Source organism: Lissotriton helveticus, chromosome 7 (assembly GCF_964261635.1).
Source record: "Lissotriton helveticus chromosome 7, aLisHel1.1, whole genome shotgun sequence".
NCBI classification, from domain to species: Eukaryota; Metazoa; Chordata; class Amphibia; order Caudata; family Salamandridae; genus Lissotriton; species Lissotriton helveticus.
Window position 1 is genome coordinate 1,747,212,900 of NC_136068.1, and position 27,430 is coordinate 1,747,240,329.

The window sequence follows — 27,430 nt, forward strand, 5'->3', positions numbered from 1 at the left end:
GTCTTGCGTTCCCTTAGGTTCGTGTGTATTGATATTTTTTTCCTGGCTCAGGAACTCGAACTGCTAGCAGGGCCTTTTCTTTCCGTCATATTTCTTCTTCAACACATGTTGCAAACTTGTGTGCAAGGTTTGTGAAACGTTTTTATTTTGTGGGTGCAAAAGGGAAAGTCCTCTCGCACTCGAACATGTCAAGGTTATTCTTCAGGTTTGTCCTCCTCATCATGCCTCCACATCCCACTGGAATTGAGATGAGATATACTCAGGGAATCTGTTTTTGACATACGAATAACAGGCTTACCTGGATGTCGCTCGTGGGCTGAACATTTTAGTTGAAGACCTAAATTATAGAAAATTGAATAATAATAATCTGTACATTCTCTGTGTTAATGTTATCACTTAAGGAGACAATAATTTGGTAAACATCATTGAAAATAATATCTATTTAAAATGTATAACTTTTTTATGTTTGCAGATTGGTCTGGAAAACAAGAAAATGTCTCAAATAAAATGATAAAGGAAGGGCAAACTCTCAACATGCACTGCTCAGTGGACAGTTCTCCGCTTGCCAGCCTCACCTGGATAAAAGGCGGAGAAACGAAATTAGAAAAAGGTGACATTACCAATCTAACACTGAGGCTCTCAAACGTAACAAGCAAGGACGAAGGACAGTACTGGTGCATTGCAAAGAACAAACATGGCCTGGCAAACTCTTCCGTATTCATCAGTGTGCTGGGTGAGTAATTCGTTTTCCGGAAGCGCGTTCGAGACATGAGGCAAGAACTACATGGAAACATGTATTGCTTGTGATTAGGGCTGGCGTTTGCACCCTGGAGAAGCCTGCAAGAGAGTATGGCTAACAATAGCAGTACAACAATACAAAAGGCAGACAGTGAATTGTCACAGTACAAACTTCATGCAAATTGCATACTTCCAATTAAGTGGGGTGAGCTGTTGTAGATCATACTGATGAAGCCCTTGAAAGCCAAAGAGAGCCTTTACAGGGGAAGGACGCCCTTGTATTCTGACATTGGGATTGGGGTGGCTGATGGTAGTGGGGAACTCTTGAAGTGGTTCAGAAGACAAAAGGTAAACAGCAAGCCACAGGCAGTTTGGGGCGATACCCCAGGTGAACCATCATTCCAGAAAGAAAGAGACTTGGGATACTGAAGAGTCATCAGAACTCGTAAGCACAGTTTTCTCCGGGGTGCTGCTTCCAAGGTCGAACTCCTATCATCATCGACCTGAGATTCCGGTGGTGTCAGCCACCAGTTGCAGCATCAGTGGACCTCTGGGTTGACCTCCTACATCAGTGACTTTGTCTTGCCCTTGTCTGTATCTATCAGCAACAGCGTGTCATTCTGTCCTGACTCACACCTCCACAGCGTCCTCAAAGAAGCGCGATTTATATGTTTCAACCACCCGCAGCCAAGCAGTAAAAAAAAGCAAATACATATATCTCGCAGACCATGCATTTCATCCCTGTGAAGAAAGCATGTCGTGCTGAACGGCAATATTTTAATCAAGGAAAAACATAACGGCGATTGTTAGTGATTTCCAATGTGCCTTATGGAGGACCACATTGCTATCTCTGTTGTGAAGACATATTACAACTGGGGGAAAAATTACTCCTCAGAGTGGGACTCCTTGGACGGGCTCTCTTGATTGAAAAGATTAGGGACAGTTTGGTAGGGGCGTAAAGCACCAGAAATAGTTTTAGAGGTAGGTCACTACATCTTGGACCCCTTGGCTAGTCCTACAATGCATATATTACTTCTTCGTGATCGGGCCTCAGTATTCTCTGCCTGCCGCTCAAGGAAACACATCTTGCTAGCAAGCTCTGCCAGTTGCTTCTGGGCATCTGGTTTCCCTCACTCATCGTTGCCACTGAGGAGCTTAGGCAGGTAGGTGCGTGTCAGTATTCCACGGGCACTGAAGCCCGAATGCTTCTGCAGGTGGAGGAAGTCACGCGCAAGGACGGCCACATCATTCAGCTCTGGTGCAGCCCAGGCTCATCAGGTCCAAGTGAATAGGCTGTGGCTTGGCCCCACACCAGGCTCAGCTCTGCATCATCTCTCTCCTCAGGTCAAACACAACTATTTCTAAGGATCACAATTTGGTAATTGCATTTTACAATGTATGAAACTCAAAGACTTTCATATAGCGATTCCTAAGGAGTCGCAAATCCCTCTACCTCCTTAATATTAATGAGGTAGATCGCAATTAGCGACCCCCAAGGAATTGCTAAAATCACAGGGATGTTTTTTTTTAATACAGCCGGTTTTTCTTAAAGGAAAACGGGATGCATTTCAAAAACAAAAATGGAAAGTCTACTTTTCATTTTTTAAGAGTAAGCAGTGGTCCATGGGACTATTGCCCACTCTTAACAAATGCTTTAACAAACATTCACAGAGGGGAAGATGTCCCTGGGGACCCCTTCCCATTTGTGAATGGGTTACCACTGACTAGAAGTAGGTGGTAAAATGTGAATGTTTTACGACCGCATTTCGGTCACAAAACATTCCTACATACTGATGCGACTCGGTATTAGGAAGGGACGCCATAAACACGCCTCTTAGTAAAAGCGAATCGCAAACCTGATCGCAGCTACCGATGACATCCGAGCCCTGCTCGACAACGGAGAAACAGCGGCCCTCATCCTCCTGGACCTCTCCGCAGCCTTCGACACTGTCTGCCACCGTACCCTAGTACAGCGCCTCAGCAACATCGGAATCCAGGAGAAGGCACTGGAGTGGATCATCTCCTTCCTCGCCGGAAGGACACAGAGAGTCCGCCTCCCCCCGTTCGGATCGGAGGCCACCGAAGTCATCTGCGGCGTACCACAAGGATCGTCGCTCAGCCCCACGCTGTTCAACATCTACATGAGCCCCCTCGCAGCCATCGTACGCCAGCACAACCTCAACATCATCTCCTACGCCGACGACACCCAGCTGATCCTCTCCCTCACCAACGACCCCGCCAGAGCCAACCTGCACGAAGGGATGACAGACGTAGCCAAATGGATGTCGAACAGCCGCCTGAAACTGAACTCGGACAAGACTGAAGTCCTCATCCTGGGATCCTCACCCTCCGCCTGGGACGACTCCTGGTGGTCCCCCACCCTGGGCAGCGCACCCAAACCAACAGACCACGCACGCAACCTGGGCTTCATCCTGGACTCCTCCCTCTCCATGACCAGACAAGTCAACGCCGTCTCATCGTCGTGCTTCAACATCCTGCGCATGCTACGTAAGATCTTCCGATGGATACCCACCGAGACCAGGAAGACGGTCACCCAGGCCCTCGTCACCAGCCGTCTGGACTACGGCAACTCCCTCTACGCCGGAACCACCGCCAAACTCCAGAAGAGACTCCAGCGGATCCAGAACACATCAGCACGACTCATCCTGGACATCCCCCGCCGCAGCCACATCTCCAGACACCTGAGAGACCTGCACTGGCTCCCGGTCAACAAGAGAATCACCTTCCGGCTCCTCACCCACGCACACAAAGCCCTACACAACCAAGGCCCAGGATACCTCAACAGCCGCCTCAACTTCTACGCTCCCAAACGCCAGCTTCGATCGACCAGCCACGCCCTCGCCGCCGTCCCCCGCATCCGAAGAGCCACCACAGGAGGAAGGTCCTTCTCCTACCTTGCCCGCCAAGACTTGGAACTCCCTTCCGACCCACCTCCGCCTGACCCAAGACCACCTCGCCTTCAGGAAGCAGCTCAAGACCTAGCTGTTCGAACAGTAGCGGACCCCCCCCCCCCAGCGCCTTGAGACCCTCCCGGTGAGTAGTGCGCTATACAAATGCTTTGATTGATTGATTGATTGATTGCACCCATTTTGCTATTCGGGTAACAGGTTACCCAATCGCAAAATGGGTAACAGGTTACCCAATCTCAAAATGGGTTTTGATACATGTAAAAGGACATTTTAGCATTCGCAAACGGGCCAATTGTGTGAATCGTCCAATTTGCGAACACAAAATCGCTTGATACATGTCGCCCATTATCTTGTGCTCCCAGGTGCAACCTTTTAGGAAGAAAGTGCTACAAACAGATGAAGAAAATACATTCTCAAGGGTGCTCTGAAGTGATTATTCTTGACAGGTCATCAGCAGAAAATTATCCCCTACAGGGGAGGAAGGGGCAACTCATTTCACATTTACTTCTCATTGCAAAGTATCACCAGGAACTTCCTACGGAAAATAGATGGCTGGATAATTTATGATAGATGCTGGGGATGAAAAAACTCACCAAAGGTGCCCAATATAAAGTAAGGCTTTACAAAACAATGACGTTCAATTTTGGAATACTGTTGAAGGAACTTGAAATCCTTATTTTGCCCCAAGAGACCCAAGCTGGATGGTTAATATGAAAAGATTATTGAACAAGACTACAACTGATCTCACACATGATATCCATACAAGTGCCTTTATAACCAGCGAGAAACAATCAAGAAATAAACAGTGAGGGAAGTAAGTGGGCAGGTTAGGGGAAAAAAGGGGGATAAGGAAGGAGATGGAGTTTGAGGGGGGAAATGTGAATAAAACATATGTAAACTAAGAAAGTGCCTGCAATCCTAGACTGGCTGGCTTCTACCAATATTAAAGGAACACAAGGTTGTCTCTGCTTTGCCAGTTTGTATCAGCAATTTGTTCTGGCTTTTTTTACGTTTGTCTAGTGACTTTGTTCAGTTCCTAAAAATTAGACATGCTGTAGAAATGTTCACTATAGTCAAGCTTAATAATGCCTTTCACTCAAGTTCCTATGCTTTGTCATTTGTCACCCTGACGCAACCAAGAGGTTTTTTGTGTCACCCGATACTTCATAGTGTGTTATGGAATCAGTTTGTCTATAATCATAAGAAAATAATGAGCCAGATCACATATTCTATCTCTCATATCGTGAATGGTTGTGAATGCATTTATTCTGTCCTGGAAAGAGAACTTCTGGCAATGAAGCTGTGCTGTGCGGAAATGAGTTTGAACCTAGGAACAGATCATCTTTGCAATATACAGTGCAAGGCTAGCCAGCAGGCTCACTCCACATGTATTTTCAATCACTATAACTTCTTCATTACAAACATACCAGGATCAGTGGAAGGAAATATCCTAAAACCCTACGGCTTTTTGTCAGAACGTAATTCAGCCACAATGTATAGCTGGATCTATTCAGACCTTCTTAGAATGAGGTTGCCTAGGCCATTCATTGTTCTAGTCCTATAGTCTTTTTGGAGCATATCACAATTAGAAGATGTTGAGCACTATGTTACAGTTTCTCATCTTTGAGCTCAAGGAATATCAAACACTCAGCCTCTTTGGATATTTTTAAACCAACTTCATTGTGTCCATACCACCAACAAATGGGTTTGAGTATGTTCGATCTGGCCTTCTCTGCAGGTCCGCCCCTAAACCTTTTTGCCTTTACCCCTCCTGTTATCTGAACCCATTTTCATAGCTTTAGAACCCTGCATTACTACTGCTAATCAATGCTAGAGTGCTTGTGCTCTCTCCTCTAAACATGGTAACATCAGCTCACACCCAATTGGGACATTTAATTTACTTATAAGGCCCTATTAAAGTGATACTACATCTACCCAGGGCCTGAAAATATAATACTATTTGTAGCCCTTCGGCACTTATTGTGCCACTCATTTGAGTAGCCTGTTTAAACATGTCTCAGGCAGTCATTGTATGTAGCCTGTAGTGCAGTGTTAAACAGCTCATAGAGCAGGGTCTATTGTATTTAAAATGTTTCCATGTACCTTTACATTTTATATTTCCCGGTATTGAAAAGGTCTCAAATTCTTTTTTCACTATTGTAAGGCCTACTTCTCCAATATGATAATATTGGGTTACCTTATTACATTTAATTCTTGATTTTTTTTGTTTGGAGAGGATGGGACTGTCATGCTTGGTATCTGGTGAATTGTAATTATTAACCCACCTAAAGCCGGGTTTGAAGTCACAATTCTGAAAATACCACTTTTAGAAAAATAGGCATTTTCTTTTCCTAACCATTTGGTGTCTGCAGCCTGTATTTCTAGGTTGCATGCCTAGGTCTAGTTGCCCTTTATGTAGTCCTCCCAAGCAGCCACACAAAAGAGGGTCTGGGTGGTGGCAATGCAGCCCAGCCTGACTTGATGAGGGGGTGGAGCTGTCACATGTCAAGCGTGCACTTCAAATATTCTTCACACTAGCTTTGTATACCTGCAGACAGATTGTGACCAGGGTAGGGTGGCAGGGGAAAACTCCAGAACTCCAAAGTGGGCACCAGGAATAAAAAGGGAACCATCAGACTCTTCAGTTCACTCCTGGACCTGTGGACACTACAAAGGAATTCTCACCATTTGCACTGGACCTGACTGGACCCACAGCTGAACCTGCCTGCCCCTGCCCTACTCTGGGAGAAGGAATACTGGACATGCACCCTTCATTCCAAGCTGAAGTAACTCCAAGGGTCAGCTGACTGACCTCCTGTTCTGAACTAGAGGGACACAAAAAGCTCCATAGGCCACCCTACAACTGCCCAGCTGACCTGCTGTACTGGTCCTGCCTAGACCTTCAACTGGACCTGCCTGAGCCAAGCTGGGCTCTGCTGGAATGAGTTCCTGTGCGTCAAGGGGTACCTCCTAGGTATTGTAACCTTGGTGTGCCTTCAGTTGAGATCCTTCTAAATTGAAAGAAGAAATCCTGAAGCTCAGGGCTCTTCGTGACTGCGGACAGGACCCATTCATCCCAAGACCTTGCAGCCCCCATCGACCACCAAAATGTAGTCCTGGTGAACCTGACTCTTTATGGTACAGCGATGACCGGCAAAGAAAAATGCCTGGCTCCTTTTTTGCCAGACAGCAATGAGCTGGACTAACCTGGTCCCTGTATCCTGCCTACGCTCCATTATGGTCAGCCTGAACTTGTGGCTTTCACCTGGTCTTACATGACCAGAAATATTGAGTGGTGCTATGTGCTTGTATGCATGATACTTACCATAAACCTTTCACATTGCATATCTCCAGGTCTGCTTATTTGAATTGAAGGTCTGCAATTGTTGTAGATTGATTAGCCCAAATTCCAGTCTGAGTTGACTGACAGGGTTTGATGTTGGGTAAGCAAGAGACAATCTTTACCGGTGTAGAGAGGATTTTTTCTAGTTCTTAATGCAGTTTTGCTCCATCTGTAGGTGAGCCTTACATTATGGCAAGAGTGAATTTTGTTCTAAGATTGCCTTCTCATCAAACTATGCAAGGATATGTATAATTTCCATTGGTGCTGTTGCAAGTATATTGAATGACTGCGCATAGTTTGTACATTAGTATATTCAGTCCTGGGGCACACCAAGATATAAATAAGCATTGGTTTGTTTTACTTTTTCTCCTCCAGTCCACCATATAGAACACCGAAATGCAAAGTGCATTTTCTTGGTTTTATTCATATTAACTTTTCATTAATTATCGTAATTTTCAATCATCATTATAAACCGTTTAGTGACCTTTGTAGTCTGATGGGTGTAATCAAGTAATGCAGTACTGCATGCATACTGGAGAACGGGGACATGTAGGGTACTTGATTTTGGCTGGACACTCTTATATTTTGTAAGTCTGCTGCATACAGCTTGAACAGTAGTGGGGCGAAGACACAGTTCTGCATTAAAGGCTGAGATGGAGGCTCATTTGGGATGTGGAGTGCTATTGATTCTGCAGGATGTCATAGCTGTGATGATCATTTCTTCCCTGATGTCTTAGAAAGTAATGCTCGAGGTGGGGATGACTTGCTTCTCAGCAAGTGGGGCATAGTAAACTTCAGATACATACTATCTCCCTGATTCTTGTGTAGATATTATTACTTGTGGGGTCTGCTTGATGTAAACCCAAGACCATCCTTCAGAAATATTTTGTGTCATGTCCATGTGGAGATACTATGCCTTCTTTCTGCTTCAAAAGAAACTATTTTTTGCCAGCATTTCTTTATTTTTTTCTGCTGTGTGTTTTCAAATCAGTTATCACTAATACCTGTACGGAAATGTCTTTATTGCAGAAGGCAGTGGGGTAGCGAGTCCTACTTACACCCGGGGCAGACCCTAAGATTGCCCCTTGGAGCAGGTAAGAGAGGTTGGGGTGTAAGTGGCAGCAAACCGTTGACTTGTTTCAGGGGTGGCGGCTGACGGATGACTTGTTCTCGGGGTGGGGGATCGTGGCAGTCGACAGATGCAACTTGCTCACCTCCGCCGCCCCCAAACACAGTGCTACCCGAGGCCGACTGCCCCTCATAGCTATATCACTGGCAGTAGGATCAGCTTGTTTTTCTTTTTTCTCAAATTCTCCATCAAATAAGTATTTTTGGACATCCTATTTTGAGCTCGTTGATGGGGAGGACACTCTAAAACATTTTTTTGTATTATTAACATCCTAAAAATTAACATGTAATATAATCTTAGAAATCATTGATACCTTCTCCAAAAATGTCAAGCCTCTTCTTTAAAAGTTTTACATTTGGCTGCGGTCATGGCTCAACATTTTCTAAAGGATATGTTTAATTTCCATTCATTTGTTTTAAATATCATTTGGCTTCAGGGGCATCAATACATGTTTTGTTTTTGGAAGGCACTGTAGAAAAACCTCAACATTAATTTAGCCTTATTCTCTGATCACCGTCCTTAAAATAATGGAATGAGAGGGTAACCGAATGCTTGGAGCAATCTCTATTCAGTTTTTTCAAAGCATCTGGAAGTCAATGGTCTTTATTTCTTTCCCTTGTAGAATTTACCTACAATACTGTTTCTCCCTACTATGGCTTGCAAGGATTCCAATAAACTATTTTGGAAAATCACTATGCTATTCATCCATAAACCACTGTACAGTTTGTATTGCCTCTTTTTGGTGGATGTTACTGTAGAGGGCTTCTATGCAAAGAGTGACTAACATTTCCCTGTTTGAATTGAAAGCCAATCAGTCAACTGTGTTAATGATGTCTCTATTACCTTGTATGTACGATGGCACTTTGGGGACATAGGGGCATACAATACAGTCGATGTATTTAGAAAGAGGCTCAGTAATTGAGTCAATGGTGGTCACTACTGGACGGTAAGGTGGATCCATTCAGCTTTATTGTATTTTAGACACCCCATATGTGGTAACCATATGTGGGCTTTGCACATTCAGATATGTATCCTCTTTTTTTTTTTTTTTACAAATGTTGCTTGTAAAGGTTTCATGGTCACGCTTTCTAACTTTTTCTTAAACCTAAGGGTGGGATCCTTCTGGACTGGAATATAGTGCTCTTGGTTGTTAAGCAGGGTATTCATGTTTGTCACATAAAGGCTGGTGTCCAGTAGGACAATGCCACCCCCTGTATTGCAATTTTTTATTTTCAGGTTTTTATTCTGCCATAAAAATGTGAGTGCTGTCATTTATTCTCTGTTTAGATTTTGCATAGGGCATCGGATATATATAGTGGTTGCCTTCAGGCAAGCGTAGACCCCTGCTCAAAGAGTGACACTTAAGGTCCCACCTGGTCAAGTATGTGAGGGAAGTTCGAAGGTAGTGATAGGCCTGATCTGTTCAGTGTGGGCACGTCCTCTGGGGTATGTTCTAGAAAGTATTTTCAAAACCGTATTTTGTCGATAGATGACATAATATCTTGGAATAATTCAAATGTGTTATTTCCTCTATGTGGCACATAGGGTAAGCCTTTGGATAACAGTGAATTGGCAGATGGTTCAGTGGTTCTGTTAGTTAAATTGAATATAGTTATCTTTGTCATGGCCTCCAATGTTGTGCATTCCGCGTTACAAACAATTGCAGATTTTTGTGTTGAAATTTCCACTGTACCTCTATTGGTATCACAGCCTCCATGGACCGCGCTGTGCTCTTCTCCTGCCTACAAAAGGCTGACCAGATGGGGTACCTATGCAAGAGAGATCCTATTCCCTTCATGGTCAAATTCCGGTGAGGTCCCTTCATTATCAGAGTACAAAGTATCGGAGAATGTTGTGACTTTCCGTTTGTATCAAGCTTGCTATGTATATTCTGAATCTCAACTCAACTTGTGTGCAGTCATTTTCTGCTACATATGGACAGATTTTCTCTTTTGTGACGAACCGCATGTCTTCTCAATTTGTCTTTTTTTTTTTTAAAGATACTCTGGGTATAATGCTGCAGCTTTTATTTTATCTGCTCTAGTTTTCTTTTAGCTTCGTTAAGAGAATTTGACTGTTCAATTTTTTTCTTCAAGTGCAAGTATTTTTTAAGTTGCACCTGAACTTGTTCTTTGGCTGCTTCTGCAATAAGAATCATTAACTGCCAGATTCATCAAAGACCCGTTTTGCGAGTCTTTAATAGCGATTCATAAGGAATCGCTATTAAGGACTTGCAAAACGGGTTTTATGTAGGAATTGCAAAAAATATTGCGATTCCTACATGTTCCTTATTTGCGATTAGCAAATTGCTAATCGCAAATAAGGAATAACTCCTATGGGCCTACAGGCCCATAGGAATGCATGGGGAGTTATTCCTTATTTGCGATTAGCAATTTGCTAATCGCAAATAAGGATGCGATTTCAAGGGTGCAGGGGTGTCCAAAGGACACCCTGTAGCACCCCTGAAATATGAATTTACACTGATGTTGTGCACACACATGTCCAAAGGACATGTGTGTGTGTAACCTGCAACTTAGAAAAATGCATTTAAATGCATTTTTCTAAGTTTTCGCTATTTACCACGAGGTTTGACTTCGTGGTAAATAGCGGTCTTAAATTGCGAATTCGCAATTTTTTAAATGTTTCATGAATAGCATTTAAGGAATCTCTAATAGAGATTCCTTAAATGCTAAACCTCGCAAATTTGTGAATTCTTTATTAGCGATTTTTGCATTTGGGATGATGAATCCCAAATGCAAAAATTGCACTCGCAAAGGGCCAGATTCTCAGAATCTGGCCCTTTTGCGAGCGCATTTCGCTTGATGAATCTGGCTGTAAGTCACAGGAACAATGATTCGCTATCATTGACAATCTTTCTAAAAATGTTCGGAACTGAGCTAACAGTCCTGGGAAGTTGCGAACCTATAGGCCCAAGGGATGAGTCCAGCCCTTAGGCATTCAAGCATGAATTGCATGAGTAGTTCAATTCTTTTGATCTCTTTCTTAAGTTGTAAGAGCTGATTACTTTCTTCATTCCCTTGTAGGTTTGTATTTGTTTGATTATCAAACTGAGCTTGATTACCTATCAGAGAGGCAATTTCATTGTCAGTGAATCCAAACGTTTGGAGCATCTCCATAGATAGGCCACATATATTACAGGTGCAACACAGGGCATGAGAAGAGACAGCAAAGGATAGAGGGTTAGTATCCAGTACAGTGAAAATAGAAACCATGAATGATCCAGTATTAAAATACCTTAAATAAAAGGAAGAACGCCCCATGCAGACGAGCTGCTGAAATATAATGTAAAGAAATGGGACCCCGTGCGATATGGTAGGTGTACCTAGAGCACCTTCTCATACACGTTTGCAATAAAAGTTTACAATAACATTTGCGGGTTCCAGTCAGTTTGTAAACATATCTTCCTACTGACTGATTCTGAAAGGAGTCTTTGGCAGTATAATGTTGTGCACTCCCACAATTAAGTGGGCCAAACCAGAGCAAGGCATCACGCTCAGCTGCAGGGATAATTTGCCCCAGAGGTCTTTCTTTGAAGCTGGTTAACAATCTATGTGGAAAGTTGCATGCTACACGGTTTCGACCACTGAGTCCTGAAGATCAACATTTTCTCTAATGTTTCAGAAACCTTAAAATATGCCTGGGGGCAAGGGTGACTGCGTTGAAGGCATGATTGCGTTTGTGCATGAAGGACTACATTCCTGCACAAAACAATCATTAATGGCATTTTGCTCCTTCCATGTGTGCTGCAGAATCTTAGGTCGGCCCTTCCGGTTGCTTATAAGGGTTTTATGAGTTTACTTTGATCACATTTTGGTTTCTTTTGTTATTTTAGCTTTGCTCATTTTCACAGTGCTCTACATCTGGGAGTGGAGCCTTCCTGATTGGAGAGGAGCACTAGGATTCTAGTTCCGGTTTTTTGTTGCCCATCGATTCTACTGAAGACTAGCCATGCCCATTTGGAGGCGGGCAATACATTCATGCTAGATGTGCAGACGTGCCTTTTTCCTGCTGTGAAGTGGGGCAAGGCCCACTTTGTGTGGTTGTGTTCTACTTACTTTCTATCCCATGAGTTGATTTCCTTGTAGCACACTAGGCGCTGAGAGGTTCCTGGCTCCCATCCCGGTTGGCGGCCATCTTAGGTTGGCCCCTCTGGTTGCTTTTAATGGTTTTATGAGTTTACTTTGATCATGTTTCGGTTTCTTTTGTTTTTTTAGCTTTGCTAATTTTCTCAGTACTCCAATCTACGAGGGGAGCTTTCCTGATATGAGAGGAGCGCTGTGATTCCAATTCCCGTTTTTGTTGCCCATTAATTTTACTGAAGACTAGCCATGCCCTTTTGAAAATGGGTTAACAATTCATGCCAGCAGCATGTGAAAGGCAAGCCTGTGTGCGCCCGTCCATGGCTGGATGGCGCCAGGGGCCAGAACCCCTGTTCTTCCTGCCACAGGGTCACTCATTTACTCCAAAAGGGAGCTTCTCAAGCTAATCGCCTAAGTGAGGAAGCCTTTCACCATAGCATTCAGTCCATATCTGTGCAGCAGGTGCAGTTTTTCCTTCAAAGTACTTCTAATGAAGGTATCACAAGGTAAGGATACCCTGCCTAGCCTCAATCTTAATCAATGCCTGTTGCTAAATTGCTGCTTGCTGCCTAAGCATGGGCATGAGATAGCGTACTTCATCATGTTGCACCAACCTGCCGCACTATTTTAGTCGAAACCTAGCTTACTGCCCTTTCAACCCCAGATATCCTTGATGCAGTACCCCTTGACTTTGCTATACTAAGACTTGACTGGCCCAAGAAAAAGGGCGAGGTCTTGCAGTGATCTTCAAACGTCACTTGTCCTGTACACTTACAGAGTAAAATATTACTGACTCTGAATCAGCCTTTGTCAGTCGTTTCCTTATGAATCACTGCAACATAACAGGTTTTGTAATATATCGTCCACCCAGCCCAGCTCTCAGTGTTGTCAATTCACCAATGGGCACGACTCCTGATTATCCTGTGCGCTATCCTAATTTCTCAATAATAGGGGACCTTAATATCCATTTTGGTAAGGATAAATGCTCCGTGGCTATGCACCTGATTGAAGAGCTTGCGCTGTTCCAACGTAAGCAGGTGGTACAAGCACCTACAAATGAGCACGGTCAAATCTTTGACCCAGTCTTTACTAACTCTACATGGGTGGTGGTGTGGTCTTCATATCCCCAGTGCATGGTCAGATCATTATCTGGTTTCATTTCAGATCTCAGAAATCCCCTTGTCAATAGCATGGACACACAAGAGGAGAGCACGCAAATGGTTCCTTATTGCACCACACGCCTTCACTGCAGCTCTTAATCAGGAACCTTTAGTACTTAATCCTTGTGTTTGTTGGTTTTAGGACAATGTGCACTTTACCACTACTAACCAGTTCTAAAGTGCATATGCTCTCTGTGTAAATTGCTTTTATGATTGGGCATCCATGATTGGCTTATTTTATTTATTGCTTAGTCCTTATTAAAGTGCACTGAGTGTGCCACGGCTGATAAATCAAATACTTTGTAATATCCTTTCTAAATTCATTTTACTTACTACTTGTATATGCCTTTTTGTCTTTTTGGTTACTTTAGATAAAGATACTGTATGTTTCTTAACTGGTGTGGTTTCCTTTTGTGGTGTTTTCACTGTGTTACTGTGAGTGTTGGTACAAATAATTTACTCATTGCCTTTGGGATAAGCCTGTTTGCTCGTGCCAAGCTACCAAGAGGTGAGCAGGGGTTATCTAAAGTGTGCAACTCCCTTACCCTGACTAGAAGCAAGGGTCCCTATTTGGACAGAGGTACCTACCTCTGCCAACTAGAGACCCCCATTTCTAACACTATGGAATTCTGAGGTGGGTGACTCAGTGCTGGGCTGGATTCGCAGGATTTTTGTAGGGCCACACTTTTCAGGTCACCCCTAAGCCCTATACTTCCAAGATACTGTCATTGCAGCAGGGAGTGCCTCAGGGCTCAGCCATGAGCCTGACCCTGTTTAATTCATAAATGTGGCCTCTAGATGAACAAATTGAGTGCCATGGTAACAAAACAGTTTCTTATGCTGAAGACCCCTGTTGATCATAATGCTGGCACAGGATAAGAGCAAAGCTGTGGATGACTTTTAACGATGTCTGGTAGATCTAGCCAGTTGAGTGAATGCCAGCTGTCTTAGACTTGATGAAAATAAAACATATGCTTTTATGGTAAGTAAACAACCATCAATATGGTCCACTTGGTAGTCGAATGAGCTAGGTCACATGCCCATTCCTAAACCTTAGGTAAAATACCCGGGAATTCGGTTTAATTCCACCTTAGCATTTGAAGACCAAATCTCGAATCTTGTTGGTACCTGTTTTGGAACCTTAAAAATGATTCAGAAGATCTTAGGACTTCTGCCAGATCCAGCTAAAAGAACGGTAATCCACGCCCTTGTAGTAATAGAGATGGATTAATGTAACATACTCTATCTGGGGCACAAGGGCAGGTCCAAAACGCTTCAAAGGGTACAAAATGCGGCAGCACGACTGCTCCTGAATTTTCTCATACATAGTCCAACTCTGCCAACCCTGGTAAAACTCTATTGGCTCCCTATTGAGGAGAGGACTTCTTTTAAAGCCATGTGCTTTGTACACAGGATCCTCAATGAGAAAGGGCCCTGCTATCTCCTTCCCTTATTTATTTATTTATTTATTTAACTTATATAGCGCGTTATAACCACCGGGGTCTCTAAGCGCTGTTTGTCCAGATTTACATGATGAGGTATAGCATTCACTTGATCCCATTTCTGCGCCTAGGAACTGCTCCATGCTTGTTTAAAGAGTACAGTTTTTAATTTTCTCCTGAAGGATAGTAAATTACTTTCCTTCCTAAGCTCTGGAGCCAATTTGTTCCACAGGGCTGGGAGTGTGTTAGAAAAAGCACGACCCCCACCGTGGTCAATTTAAAGCGGGATTGGGACAGAAGGGTAGCATCCGACGAGCGCAAAGTCCTTCCAGGTATGTAAGGGAATAGACGGGATTTCACATAACTTGGAGCTTTGCCATACAACGCCTTGTGTACGATGCACATTCCTTTGAAGACGACCCTCTGGCGGATCGGGAGCCAGTGTAACTCCTGCATCAGGGGGGAAGAACGGGCAGATCTGGGTTTTTTATAGATCAACCTGGCTGCATCGTTCATAACCCCCTGTAATTTGTCCAGCAGCCGCTGGGGTAGGCCTATGTATAAGGAGTTCCCGTAGTCCAGCCTAGTCCCTTGATTCAATACTGTTAGATCTGGGGGTCTCTAGTTGGCAGAGGTAGGTACCACTGTCCAAATAGGGACCCTAGCTTCTAGACAGGGCAAGGAGATAACCCTCTGAGATAACCCCTGCTCACCCTCTAGGTAGCTTGGCACGAGCAGTCTAGGCTAACCAGAGGCAATGCGTAAAGTATTTGTACCAACACTCACAGTAACACAGTGAAAACACCACAAACTGACTCCACAACAGTTTAGAAAAATAAAGGTATTTTTAATCTAAACTACACAAGACCAAAACGACAAAAATCCAACATACACAGTTAAAGAATATGGTTTCAAAAAGAGTTCTTAAGGTTGCGTTAGAATTCTCTACGTTGCGATAGAATTCTCTACTGATGCGTGAAAAGTTGCGTTGCTCCTGAGACCCTGGGGAGGCGATGCGACAGCCCCGCTGCAGCAGCGGGCGTGTTGCGACGAATCCGGTCTGTATGGGGAGGAAGGCCACTTGTATGGATTCCGGTGCGTAGGTTCCGTAGGAAGTCTGTTTTCGCAAAGGCACGATGCGACGATCTCGTAGGGGCTGCGACGATCTCCGGGGCGACGATGCACGGACCAGCGGGGATCCTCTCTCTCGCAGCTCCTCGATGCGTTGATTCTGCGACGATGCTCGCAGCGACGTGATGCGGTCCGCAAGCAAGCGGTGCGGCGATCTCACCCAGCGACGACAGGCTCTGCGACGATACTCGCAGCGATGTTCGATTTTCCCGCACCGGTCTGGTGCGTCCTGCAAACGAAGGATGCGACGTCTCTGGCAGCGGCGTCAGGCGCTGCGACGATCTCGACCTCCGTAGCGGCGGGAAACTTCTCGCACTGTCGGGGATGTGCTCCGCAAGCGAGCGATGCGACACTTTTCAGTTTCAAAAGTCACTCAAGCTTAGTTTCAAGCTTCCCAGCTCAGGTTCAACCTCCAGAGGCCCCACAACTGGATCAAGCACTCTAGGAGGGACAGAACTCTCTCAGCAGAGTTCAGGGAAGCTGGGGGTGAAGTCCTTTTGTTCCTGGGACTTCAAAACAGGGAGCCAGCTCTTCTCAGGCCCTTGGAGATTCCTTCAAGACAGGGGACACAGCTCAGCAGCAAAGTCCTTCCCCTCTCCTTGGCAGCAAAGCAACAGGTCAGTCCAGCAGAGCAACAGCAGGACAATCTTCCTTCTTCAGTTTCAGCTTTCTCCTTGGCAGAGGTTCCTTCTTGATTTCCAGGATGATCTAATTTTCTGTTGTCAGGGGTCCTGTACTTATACCCCTAAAGTCTTTGTTCTCTCTGTGCATGTGGGCCCTGAGCCCGGTCTGAGCCAGTTCTGGGTGTTTTCCTGAGTACTTTGTTTTGCTGGCTGCTTCTTTCCTTTCAGAGTGAGGGGCAGGGTCCTCAGCCGCCCAGCAGCGGGGTGGAGCCAGCATTGTGGAAGGCGGGCACAGCCCTATTCAGCCCAGGTGCTAACTCCTCCCACCACTCCAGTTGCAAATGCAGTCATTCAGCCTAGTGCTGACTCATCCAGGGGAATTCCCTCCTGGGGAATTCCCCAGCCCCTGTCACTCTCAAACCAGACAGTCAATACACAAACAGGCCCAGGCACACAGAAGGGTCAGACAAGAGAACAGCAACTTTCTAAAAGTGCTGTTCTCAAATACAGGATTTAAAAACAACCTTTCCCAAAAGATGTGTTATTAAATTCTGAGTTCAGGGGTACTAGATACTTATGTCCTATCTTGTTCCTATGGGAAGAAGTGCTGTTAACCACTGTAGCCAGCATCCCCCATGTTAATCTATGGAGCAAGATAGCCTTACAATAGTGAAAAACGAAAATGGCTGTAATTCACTACCAGAGCATGTTACCTGCACCAGTACATGCTCTACCTTTCACATACACTGCACCCTGCCCAGGGGGGTACCTTGGGCCTTTCATAGGGGTGACTGATGTGCACGAAAAGGGAAGGGTTAGGCCTGGTCAGTGGGGACACTGACCAGGAGGACATGGCAGTTCTAAACTGCACGCAGGCACTGCAGTGGCAGGCCTGAGACACCATTTTAGGGCTACTCATGTGGGTGGCACAATCAGTGCTGCAGGCCCACTAGTAGCATTTGTCATCACCAGCCCTGGCAAACACAGTGCACTTTACTAGGGACTTCATGGTGATACAAATATGCCAAACATGTATATCCAATCAGAATACCAATTTACATAGAGAGCATATGCACTTTAGCACTGATCAGCAGTGGTAAAGTGCACAGAGTCCTATTGCCAACAGCCACGGGTCAGGAAAAATAAGGGAGGAAGAAGCAAAAAGTTTGAGGATGACCCTGCAAGAAGGGCCAGTTCCAACACAACCCCCTTCCAGCCTAAAGCCAGGGTAGACCAAACGATACCTCGATGGGATTCCCTGCTTAAGGCGATAGAACACGGAAACTAGCCCACACAGCAGGGCAGTCCTGTTCTATGCCGTCCTAAACCCAGGTCAATCACTCTATCCATACTCTCAGGATCCACCATGCCAATCCATGTGGGACCCTTCTCCTCACCTGTGGACACCACCTGTGCAGCACCTAACCTTAATTTCCTCACAGGTGTGTCCCAACAGACCGCCAGCAAGCCACAGTGACCACCAACAGTGATCAGGGATGAGACCCAGGCCTCATGCCTCTCATGGCTCTCAAACCACTGTGGCATCAGAGGGTGGGGGGCAGTAGCCCCAGAGGCTTGGCACCCTTTGTCCTCTCCCTCTCTTGTCAGGTCAGGTCTGACACTCTGGCACTGACCCACCAGTCCCGGACCTGTATCCGGTGGCTGGACAGGAGGCTGGGGTGGGCTTCCCCACACCCGGTCCTCCTCTTCCTTGGGGCTCTGTACCCTCCCCCCTGGAGTGGTACCCCCTTCTAGAATAGCCAGGGCACATGTGGCAGGTGTCCTGCACCATTCATCCACCAGTTCAGGGGTGCTATCCTGCAACTGGTATTCCAGGTCAGGGGGGATACCCCGGGCCTGGCCCTCAAACCTAGGCTCCCAAGCCTCCAGGTCAGACAACGCCTGAACCTGGCTTCCCCACCCAGGGACTAACCCCTGCGGTGGAACTCTTGCCTGGCGCCCCAGGACTTCACTCACTGAGGTGCCTATACTGGTAGACCCACCTGGCCAACACAACTGTGTGGCCCAGTCCACCCCCAGGGTGAGGCTCCTGCCCTCCTTCCAGGGGCAACCCTGTCCACCAAGACAACCAAGAACACAACTTTCCTACCAGTTCAGGACCTCCCTCCAGCAACTGGTCTCCCAACCTAGGGTTTAACCCCTCAGGTTGTACCGGGGTCAGGGGCGAGGACTCCCCCCCCTCTGCACCCCCTTCCAGAGCGCTGCAACCTCACTACTGGAGGGGTACCCCTGGGAACCATATTGGTCAGGACACTGGTTACAGATGTCCTTCCTTCCAGGTCAGGCAAATCCTGAACCTGGTCTCCCAACCCAGGGACCAAAACCTGTGGTTGTGCATTTGCCTGGCACTCCAGGACTTCTGGGGACTCACATAGTACCCCCTTGAGGGTGACACAAAACTCATGTGTCCTGTGACAGTCTGCCTGGCGCAGATCTCCCGACCCCTGTCCACCTGACAGTGCGGGAAAGATCCCCCAGGACAGAAGTGAGGTCACCATGGTCACTCACTGGGGACTCAGCCCTCCCGACTGGTCCCTGACCCACTGGTTCTCCCACTGGGGACTCCTTCCCCCTCTCACCCCTCAGTCTGGACTTCTGTACCCTCCCAAATGAAGCGGCACTGCCAGACACCAGAACTGATGGAGGCCTGGTTACAGGCACTCCCCGTTCACCAGACACTAGGAGATCCTCCTCAAATGGCCTACAAGGACAGTCTAGGTCCACAACCTGGTGTTCCCTTAAGGAACCCTCCAGGCCCTGAGACTGGGTTGCGGGCACCGTGAGACACACCGTCCCACACTCACTCCTTCTCCACTGAGACCGGACATGAGCCCCTACACCCCTCCCACTACACTGGGACCTAACTGGGCTACACTGAACCTCTTCCCCCTCACAGGTCTGGAAGATATCTAAGCCACTCCTTTTGGGATCACTCCCCAATGCCTCTTCAGACCCTTTGGAATCCACCAAGAGGTCTGCCTCCAATGCAAGCTCTCTGGGCTCAGAGAACTCACACTCCACCGGGTTTTGGCATAGCTCTGGAAAACAGGGACTTAAAATATGCTCTCCAACAAATGAATCACACAGCCCCCCACAGTTGTTAACCAAGCTACCCTTTGCCTCACACTCCAGTGCCTCACACAAGTACCCCACACCACTCTCCTGAGACTGGCAAGACAGTATCTGACTGTCTTTGTCACACAACCCACACTCTTCTGGCTGGTCTTCACACACACACACCAAGGTTTCTACCATGGGGGAACCCCTCTCCCTGTACCTCTCTTCTAGAGTCAGTAGAGTGTCCCTCCCACCACTAGGAATATGGTCCCCTGTGCAAGTCCCCCAATCTACTTCAGGGACACTGCACTCCACTGGAACTACATCATAAACCTGAACCCCCTGGTGTATGCCGACCCCCTCCCTCAAGTCAGGCGCCACATCTCTGGGTGTTTGTACCTTTCTCTCAGCACTAGATATCATAAACATGCTGCCACCATCTGAGCTGGACTCCACCTCCAACTCAGCAAAGCTCCTTCCTTGAGCATCCCATTTTTCTTTCTGGGCTAAGGCCCACCGGATCATACCTTCCTTATTTAGCCGGTCTAATTCTCTGCACCTTTGCTCAGCAGCAAGGAGCCACTCATCTTTCTCTTCCTCACTGTCAGAGAAGTCTTCCTCCTCAGAATCATCTGCTAATGTTGCTTCCCAAATTCTGGCCTCATGGGAATACAGGCATGCCTCAAGATCCCTCCTTGTGGAACCTTTCTCCACAGGCAGCCCCCTCTTCTTGCAAAAGGCTTTTATCTCCTCTTCTGTGTAGATGCACAGGTGGAAAAAGTTGACTTCCATTTTGGCAGGATTTTACAGGTGCAACATTAGCCAGAGTCTCAATATCCAAAAAATACTTCCAGGAGGACACCGGAAAAAACAAACAGTATGTGGTGGCGTAGTGGTCTGCACTCACTAGTGATGTACACCAATTACTGTGGGTCAAGTACAAATGCAAGTTCAAATCCCACCGCCTGACCACCAATGTTAGATCTGGGGGTCTCTAGTTGGCAGAGGTAGGTACCACTGTCCAAATAGGGACCCTTGCTTCTAGTCAGGGCAAGGAGATAACCCTCTGAGATAACCCCTGCTCACCCTCTAGGTAGCTTGGCACGAGCAGTCTAGGCTAACCAGAGGCAATGCGTAAAGTATTTGTACCAACACTCACAGTAACACAGTGAAAACACCACAAACTGACTCCACAACAGTTTAGAAAAATAAAGGTATTTTTAATCTAAACTACACAAGACCAAAACAACAAAAATCCAACATACACAGTTCAAGAATATGGTTTCAAAAAGAGTTCTTAAGGTTGCGTTAGAATTCTCTACGTTGCGATAGAATTCTCTACTGATGCGTGAAAAGTTCACAATTGCGTCACGTTTACTCACAGTACCTTTTAGTTGCAACAAAGTTCCAAAAGCAGAAGCTGGTGCGGTGGAAAACAAGCAATGCGTTGCTCCTGAGACCCTGGGGAGGCGATGCGACAGCCCCGCTGCAGCAGCGAGCGTGTTGCGACGAATCCGGTCTGTATGGGGAGGAAGGCCACTTGTATGGATTCCGGTGCGTAGGTTCCGTAGGAAGTCTGTTTTCGCAAAGGCACGATGCGACGATCTCGTAGGGGCTGCGACGATCTCCGGGGCGACGATGCGCGGACCAGCGGGGATACTCTCTCTCGCAGCTCCTCGATGCGTTGATTCTGCGACAATGCTCGCAGCGACGTGATGCGGTCCGCAAGCAAGCGGTGCGGCGATCTCACCCAGCGACGAAAGGCTCTGCGACGATACTCGCAGCGATGTTCGATTTTCCCGCACCGGTCTGTTGCGTCCTGCAAACGAAGGATGCGACGTCTCTGGCAGCGGCATCAGGCGCTGCGACGATCTCGACCTCCGTAGCGGCGGGAAACTTCTCGCACTGTCGGGGATGCGCTCCGCAAGCGAGCAATGCAACACTTTTCAGTTTCAAAAGTCACTCAAGCTTAGTTTCAAGCTTCCCAGCTCAGGTCCAACCTCCAGAGGCCCCACAACTGGATCAAGCACTCTAGGAGGGACAGAACTCTCTCAGCAGAGTTCAGGGAAGCTGGGGGTGAAGTCCTTTTGTTCCTGGGACTTCAAAACAGGGAGCCAGCTCTTCTCAGGCCCTTGGAGATTCCTTCAAGACAGGGGACACAGCTCAGCAGCAAAGTCCTTCCCCTCTCCTTGGCAGCAAAGTAACAGGTCAGTCCAGCAGAGCAACAGCAGGACAATCTTCCTTCTTCAGTTTCAGCTTTCTCCTTGGTAGAGGTTCCTTCTTGATTTCCAAGATGATCTAATTTTCTGTTGTCAGGGGTCCTGTACTTATACCCCTAAAGTCTTTGTTCTCTCTGTGCATGTGGGCCCTGAGCCCGGTCTGAGCCAGTTCTGGGTGTTTTCCTGAGTACTTTGTTTTGCTGGCTGCTTCTTTCCTTTCAGAGTGAGGGGCAGGGTCCTCAGCCGCCCAGCAGGGGGGTGGAGCCAGCATTGTGGAAGGCAGGCACAGCGCTATTCAGCCCAGGTGCTAACTCCTCCCACCACTCCAGTTGCAAATGCAGTCATTCAGCCTAGTGCTGACTCATCCAGGGGAATTCCCTCCTGGGGAATTCCCCAGCCCCTGTCACTCTCAAACCAGACAGTCAATACACAAACAGGCCCAGGCACACAGAAGGGTCAGACAAGAGAACAGCAACTTTCTAAAAGTGCTGTTCTCAAATACAGGATTTAAAAACAACCTTTCCCAAAAGATGTGTTATTGAATTCTGAGTTCAGGGGTACTAGATACTTATGTCCTATCTTGTTCCTATGGGAAGAAATGCTGTTAACCACTGTAGCCAGCATCCCCCATGTTAATCTATGCAGCAAGATAGCCTTACAATAGTGAAAAACGAAAATGGCTGTAATTCACTACCAGAGCATGTTACCTGCACCAGTACATGCTCTACCTTTCACATACACTGCACCCTGCCCAGGGGGGTACACTGGGCCTTCCATAGGGGTGACTGATGTGCACGAAAAGTGAAGGGTTAGGCCTGGTCAGTGGGGACACTGACCAGGAGGACATGGCAGTTCTAAACTGCATGCAGGCACTGCAGTGGCAGGCCTGAGACACCATTTTAGGGCTACTCATGTGGGTGGCACAATCAGTGCTGCAGGCCCACTAGTAGCATTTGTCATCACCAGCCCTGGCGCACCCAGTGCACTTTACTAGGGACTTCATGGTGATACAAATATGCCAAACATGTATATCCAATCAGAATACCAATTTACATAGAGAGCATATGCACTTTAGCACTGATCAGCAGTGGTAAAGTGCGCAGAGTCCTATTGCCAACAGCCACGGGTCAGGAAAAATAACGGAGGAAGAAGCAAAAAGTTTGAGGATGACCCTGCAAGAAGGGCCAGTTCCAACAAATACTATCTTTCGAGTCGATGCCTGAGATCATCAGGATTATCGTTGACCAGAATTCCTAAGAACTGCAGAACATGTCTTGGTGGCAGTTCATCTAGGTTCCTGCCTGCCAAACAGTGGAATCGCTTCCACTTAATCTTAGATGAGAACTCCCTGAAATCCTTTTCCAGAAAAATCTGAAACCCAGGTGCTTCAGAAATGGCCACGCCCCTTAACAATGCAGGGGGCACCTGTTTACCTGGGTTGCAGCTTGAACCTAGCGCGGAGACAGTCCGGACTGGAGTAACTAGGCGCTATACAAACCACTAACATAATATTACATCTTTGACGGTGTTAGGCATGTTACAAACATGCATACATGTCAAATTCAGGAGTGCCATGAGAGCTAAACTACTTAAAATCTACAATGCTTCTGCAACTACATATGGAAGTAAAATAAATATTAATTAATGAAGAAATCTCTTGAACAAAGGGAAAAGGTAAAGTTTTTCCTTGATTTCAGAATGGTAGTTCAGCTTTGAGTGAAGACAGCATGGGATTGGCAAAGCAGTAATGTCAAGAGATCCCAAACACAGACTTTTTCATTTTCTATCAGGGTTTATTATTTATTGCTCCCTCTGCCATTCATCTCTCTACAGGAAATAGCACTGCGCTAGTTACCACAAGATTTTAATTTGATTACAATATGACCTATGCTTCTAGACCAATCCATGTATTCTTTTGTATAAGTGTGAATAATGACCTTGGCACAAGAGTAGGTGAAGTGGTTGTGTCTGAATTCTGTATACACAAAAGAAGCTACCCTGAGTGTAAAATGACAGAGGGTCAAAAAGTACTTAATAGAGTACTGATGGAGTAGATTTCATCTGGAGTCAGGCATTGCTTTATTTGTGTGCTTCAGACAGACTGCATTTAAATTGACATGCACATTTTTGTTGTAAACGAATCTAGGACTCTAGTTCAATATTCCCGGTTTATGCCCTTATGTGGTTATATCAAATCATATCCTTATAAAGGCATAGGAATCATACCCATATTAAGACATAGCCAATGCAGTCCAAATATGGCAAGGTTACTCCCATAGACTCCTAGAAAGCACAACGCGTTCTTAAACAAACCAAGCCTCCAGCAGCCCAGGAATTCCCCCTGCCTCTGTATTGATTTGTCCTAGACCTCCTGGAGTCCTGAAAGAACTGCGAGTTCTTAGTGACGTCTTATGTCCAACCTTACATCAAACTCTGCACCTTCCAGGTATAAATATACCAGCACCTGCCCTAGCAAAACACACGGTGGTTTGGAGCAGATCGGCTATCTACTTGCCCGATGCCCTGCTGTAGCGAGTGCCGAAGGAATCCGACCCTCCCATTGACGCACGCTGTCTTTTCTCCTGCCGAGAAATCCAGCTCCAGTGTTTCCCTGTCACCCTTGCGGGTTGCTGGGAAATCGAGTCCAGAGAGAGAGATACAAGACCTCCTTCATTCTATAACCAAGGTACTTAGCTGATTAGACCGTCAGAGAATTCTTGATTCAGATTCTCGGCAGAAACTATCTTAACTCAAACTACATCTCACTTACTCCTTCCCACGTACTAGGCTTAGGTTAAGTACACCGGGGTAGGCGTATCTTAGAAGCACCAGTTGAGTACGTTTAGTCATGATTTTATCAATGTATATATTTTATCTATTTTAAACACCGTATGGCTTAGAAACCATACCATGCTTTTACAGTATTATTTCATAATACTCCTTTTACTGTACGCACTTTACTTTATGACAATTATTGCAATTGTAGCAGCTCACTTCTCTTGCATGAGAAAGAAGACTGTTCAATAAATAACCTCTTTTATTGAAAACGCCCGTCTCTCTGTTTCTCTGCACTTCTGGTGAAACTAAGCATGCACAATTGATTGAGTAAAATAGCTATCTATTGTTTCCGCGACTCTGGAAGTATACTCCTTATTCTGGAGGGAGCAAAGTTGTCATGTTTATACAGTTTTCAGAAACTAATCCCTTCTTGCGTACTCGAGAAAGTTTCTAGTGACCTCTGAGCTAGCTGGCATTTACAATTAAGTCTAACATATTCAATAGAGACCTAGTCGACCTAAGTCCTACGTCCAAACTATCGTTTATGTTATTTCAATGCGCAGAGCCTATTGGGAATATAGGAACTACACTACATGGCGCCCAACGGTTGGTAAGGCGATAATTTAACGCTAGATACTAGAGTAACTCAGTCGTGCTTTTCACTCAGACCCCTTTTTCCCGTAAAAACTCCAATAGATGCCTGGAGTGGGTAAAAGGTTAATATCCGCCAAAACTTAGTAGGAGGAAAATCCTATGAATTCGTTTTTGGTTTAGTCAACGTTGAAGGATACAGTGATCCAAAATATTGTGCACCTAATCTTGTTTCCTTGAAACTTGCTCTGCAAACTTTCTGTCAGAAAACATGTCGGAAAGTGACGAAGAAAGGGAGAGAGCTAGAATAGCAGCTCAAGTTGTCTTAGATGACACAGCTCTCCAACAAAATGACCCGGATGCTATATTCATCCCGGCAAATATAAGGAAAACCATAACTATAAAACGTATAGAAAATGGAGTATCATCAAGAGGTGGTACAGTCATATTTGTGGTAGAGGCCCATGAATATCGGCAGACAGAGGTATTCTATTCATGGATAACATTACCAGCAGCAAATGCTGTGACACACGAGTTCCACTACTACAAAACAGCAGAACTTCCAGAGGAATACGTCCCTTTCGAGGACGTTGAAATTCCACTAACCTACCAAGAGCATCAGCTCTGGTTTAATGGCGCCCTAAACATCAAAATCACATTACCAGGCTCGGTCCACTAGGTAGAGCAGGAGCCACATGGCCGGTTCTAGCCAGCTATACACCACATCCTGAAATTGAAGGAATGTCAAGCGGAGAACTTTTAATTCAGCTAAAACAATTAATTAAAATACATAGACAATTGGTCCAATATGTCATACGGACTTTTACAGTCCAACCAGCAATAAAAATTCCACAGCACACCCCTCACCAGGGGAACACAAATAAAATTACACCACAGACTATACAAGCAGTCATTGGCAAATTACCCGCAAAACCGGAACAAATTCCGTTCTGGTTAGCTCAAAAAATTACTCAAATAGAGGCAGTATTTCCTGATACTATACCTAATGAAAAACACAGAATTCTGACAATCTGTCTACCAATGCGGATCGCACCACATGTGGAGGACTGTGACACTTGGGGAACAGACTTTGCTTCGATATACACAAAAACACAGGGTGTTCCATCTATGGCGGTTATACCAGATGTACTAAAACAGATTCAAAATGAATACGGCCCAGAGCCTGCTCCTAATCTAGGTATAAAAAATTGAAAGAAACAGAAATAACAGAACAACCTTTTGAACTTGCCAGAATAATTGAAAGAGCTATGAAGAATTAGGTAGAGATAGTTTGGGTGGGAAACCACTAAAACCACAACTAACTGAAAATCCTGAAAAAAGCTTCATTAAGAATAATCTCATTACTCCAAAAAAGAAGTGGGAGGGTAATAAACAAACCATTCCCAGAGAAAAACAGTTTCAGTCCATAGGAAGGTCTCCCCAACGGAGAAATAGATCTCCAGGACGAGGGGACAGGTCTCCACAACGGGAGCCCTCTGAAAAAAGATACAACCTTAGAAACAGGGATAATTTTAAAAAAACCTGACAGATATCAAGATAATGATACGCGTCCCTCTCTATCTTTTCAGACTTCCTCATAGAAATCGGAAAGAAGAGGACGGTCAGAACATAAAGAAGAGCGCATCAAGTCCAAAGACAAGGAACCTGCTCATCAAAGTAAAAAATTACAATTTCCCAAAAAGAAGGTAGCTAGTATTAAAATAAAACATGCAGAGGATTCTGAGGACACAACTCAAGAACGGAGAATGGGCCCAGACAATGCTAGACAGCGCAGCAGAAGTGACCATAGCTTGCAAGATCCTGATGAATCTTCTGGGGACAGTGGACACTAATGAATACATTCAAGTGGAAACTGCAGACACCAGCGTTGTACCCCATAAATTATATGAAATAACATTACGTATAGAGGGGGACAAAACTAGAAAAATAAGAGGTCTCTTTTGGGAGAATCTATCTAAAGGCTATGATATCCTGCTAGCAGAGAAAGACTGGCCACCAGAGTTTGTCAGGGAGTGCCCACATGGCGAAGAAATGATTATGCCTGCCTTCTCAAATCACATTCCAATTCATAAAAAATACACATATGCTAGAAAATGGGTAGTGGCCCAAGCCCCTGCATTATACAAAAATCATGTAGGATGGGATGA

At 45.7% G+C, this 27,430-nt stretch overlaps 1 protein-coding gene across 1 annotated transcript in view; it reads left to right on the forward strand.

Annotated features, from left to right (window-relative positions):
• The window catches only part of LOC144770732 (sialic acid-binding Ig-like lectin 13), an 847,291-nt gene that overhangs the window by 702,289 nt on the left and 117,572 nt on the right, over positions 1-27,430 (forward strand). The window contains exon 9 of the mRNA XM_078655470.1: positions 473-733. Coding sequence (XP_078511596.1) covers positions 473-733 — 261 coding nt within the window. The remainder of the gene's footprint in view (positions 1-472; positions 734-27,430) is intronic.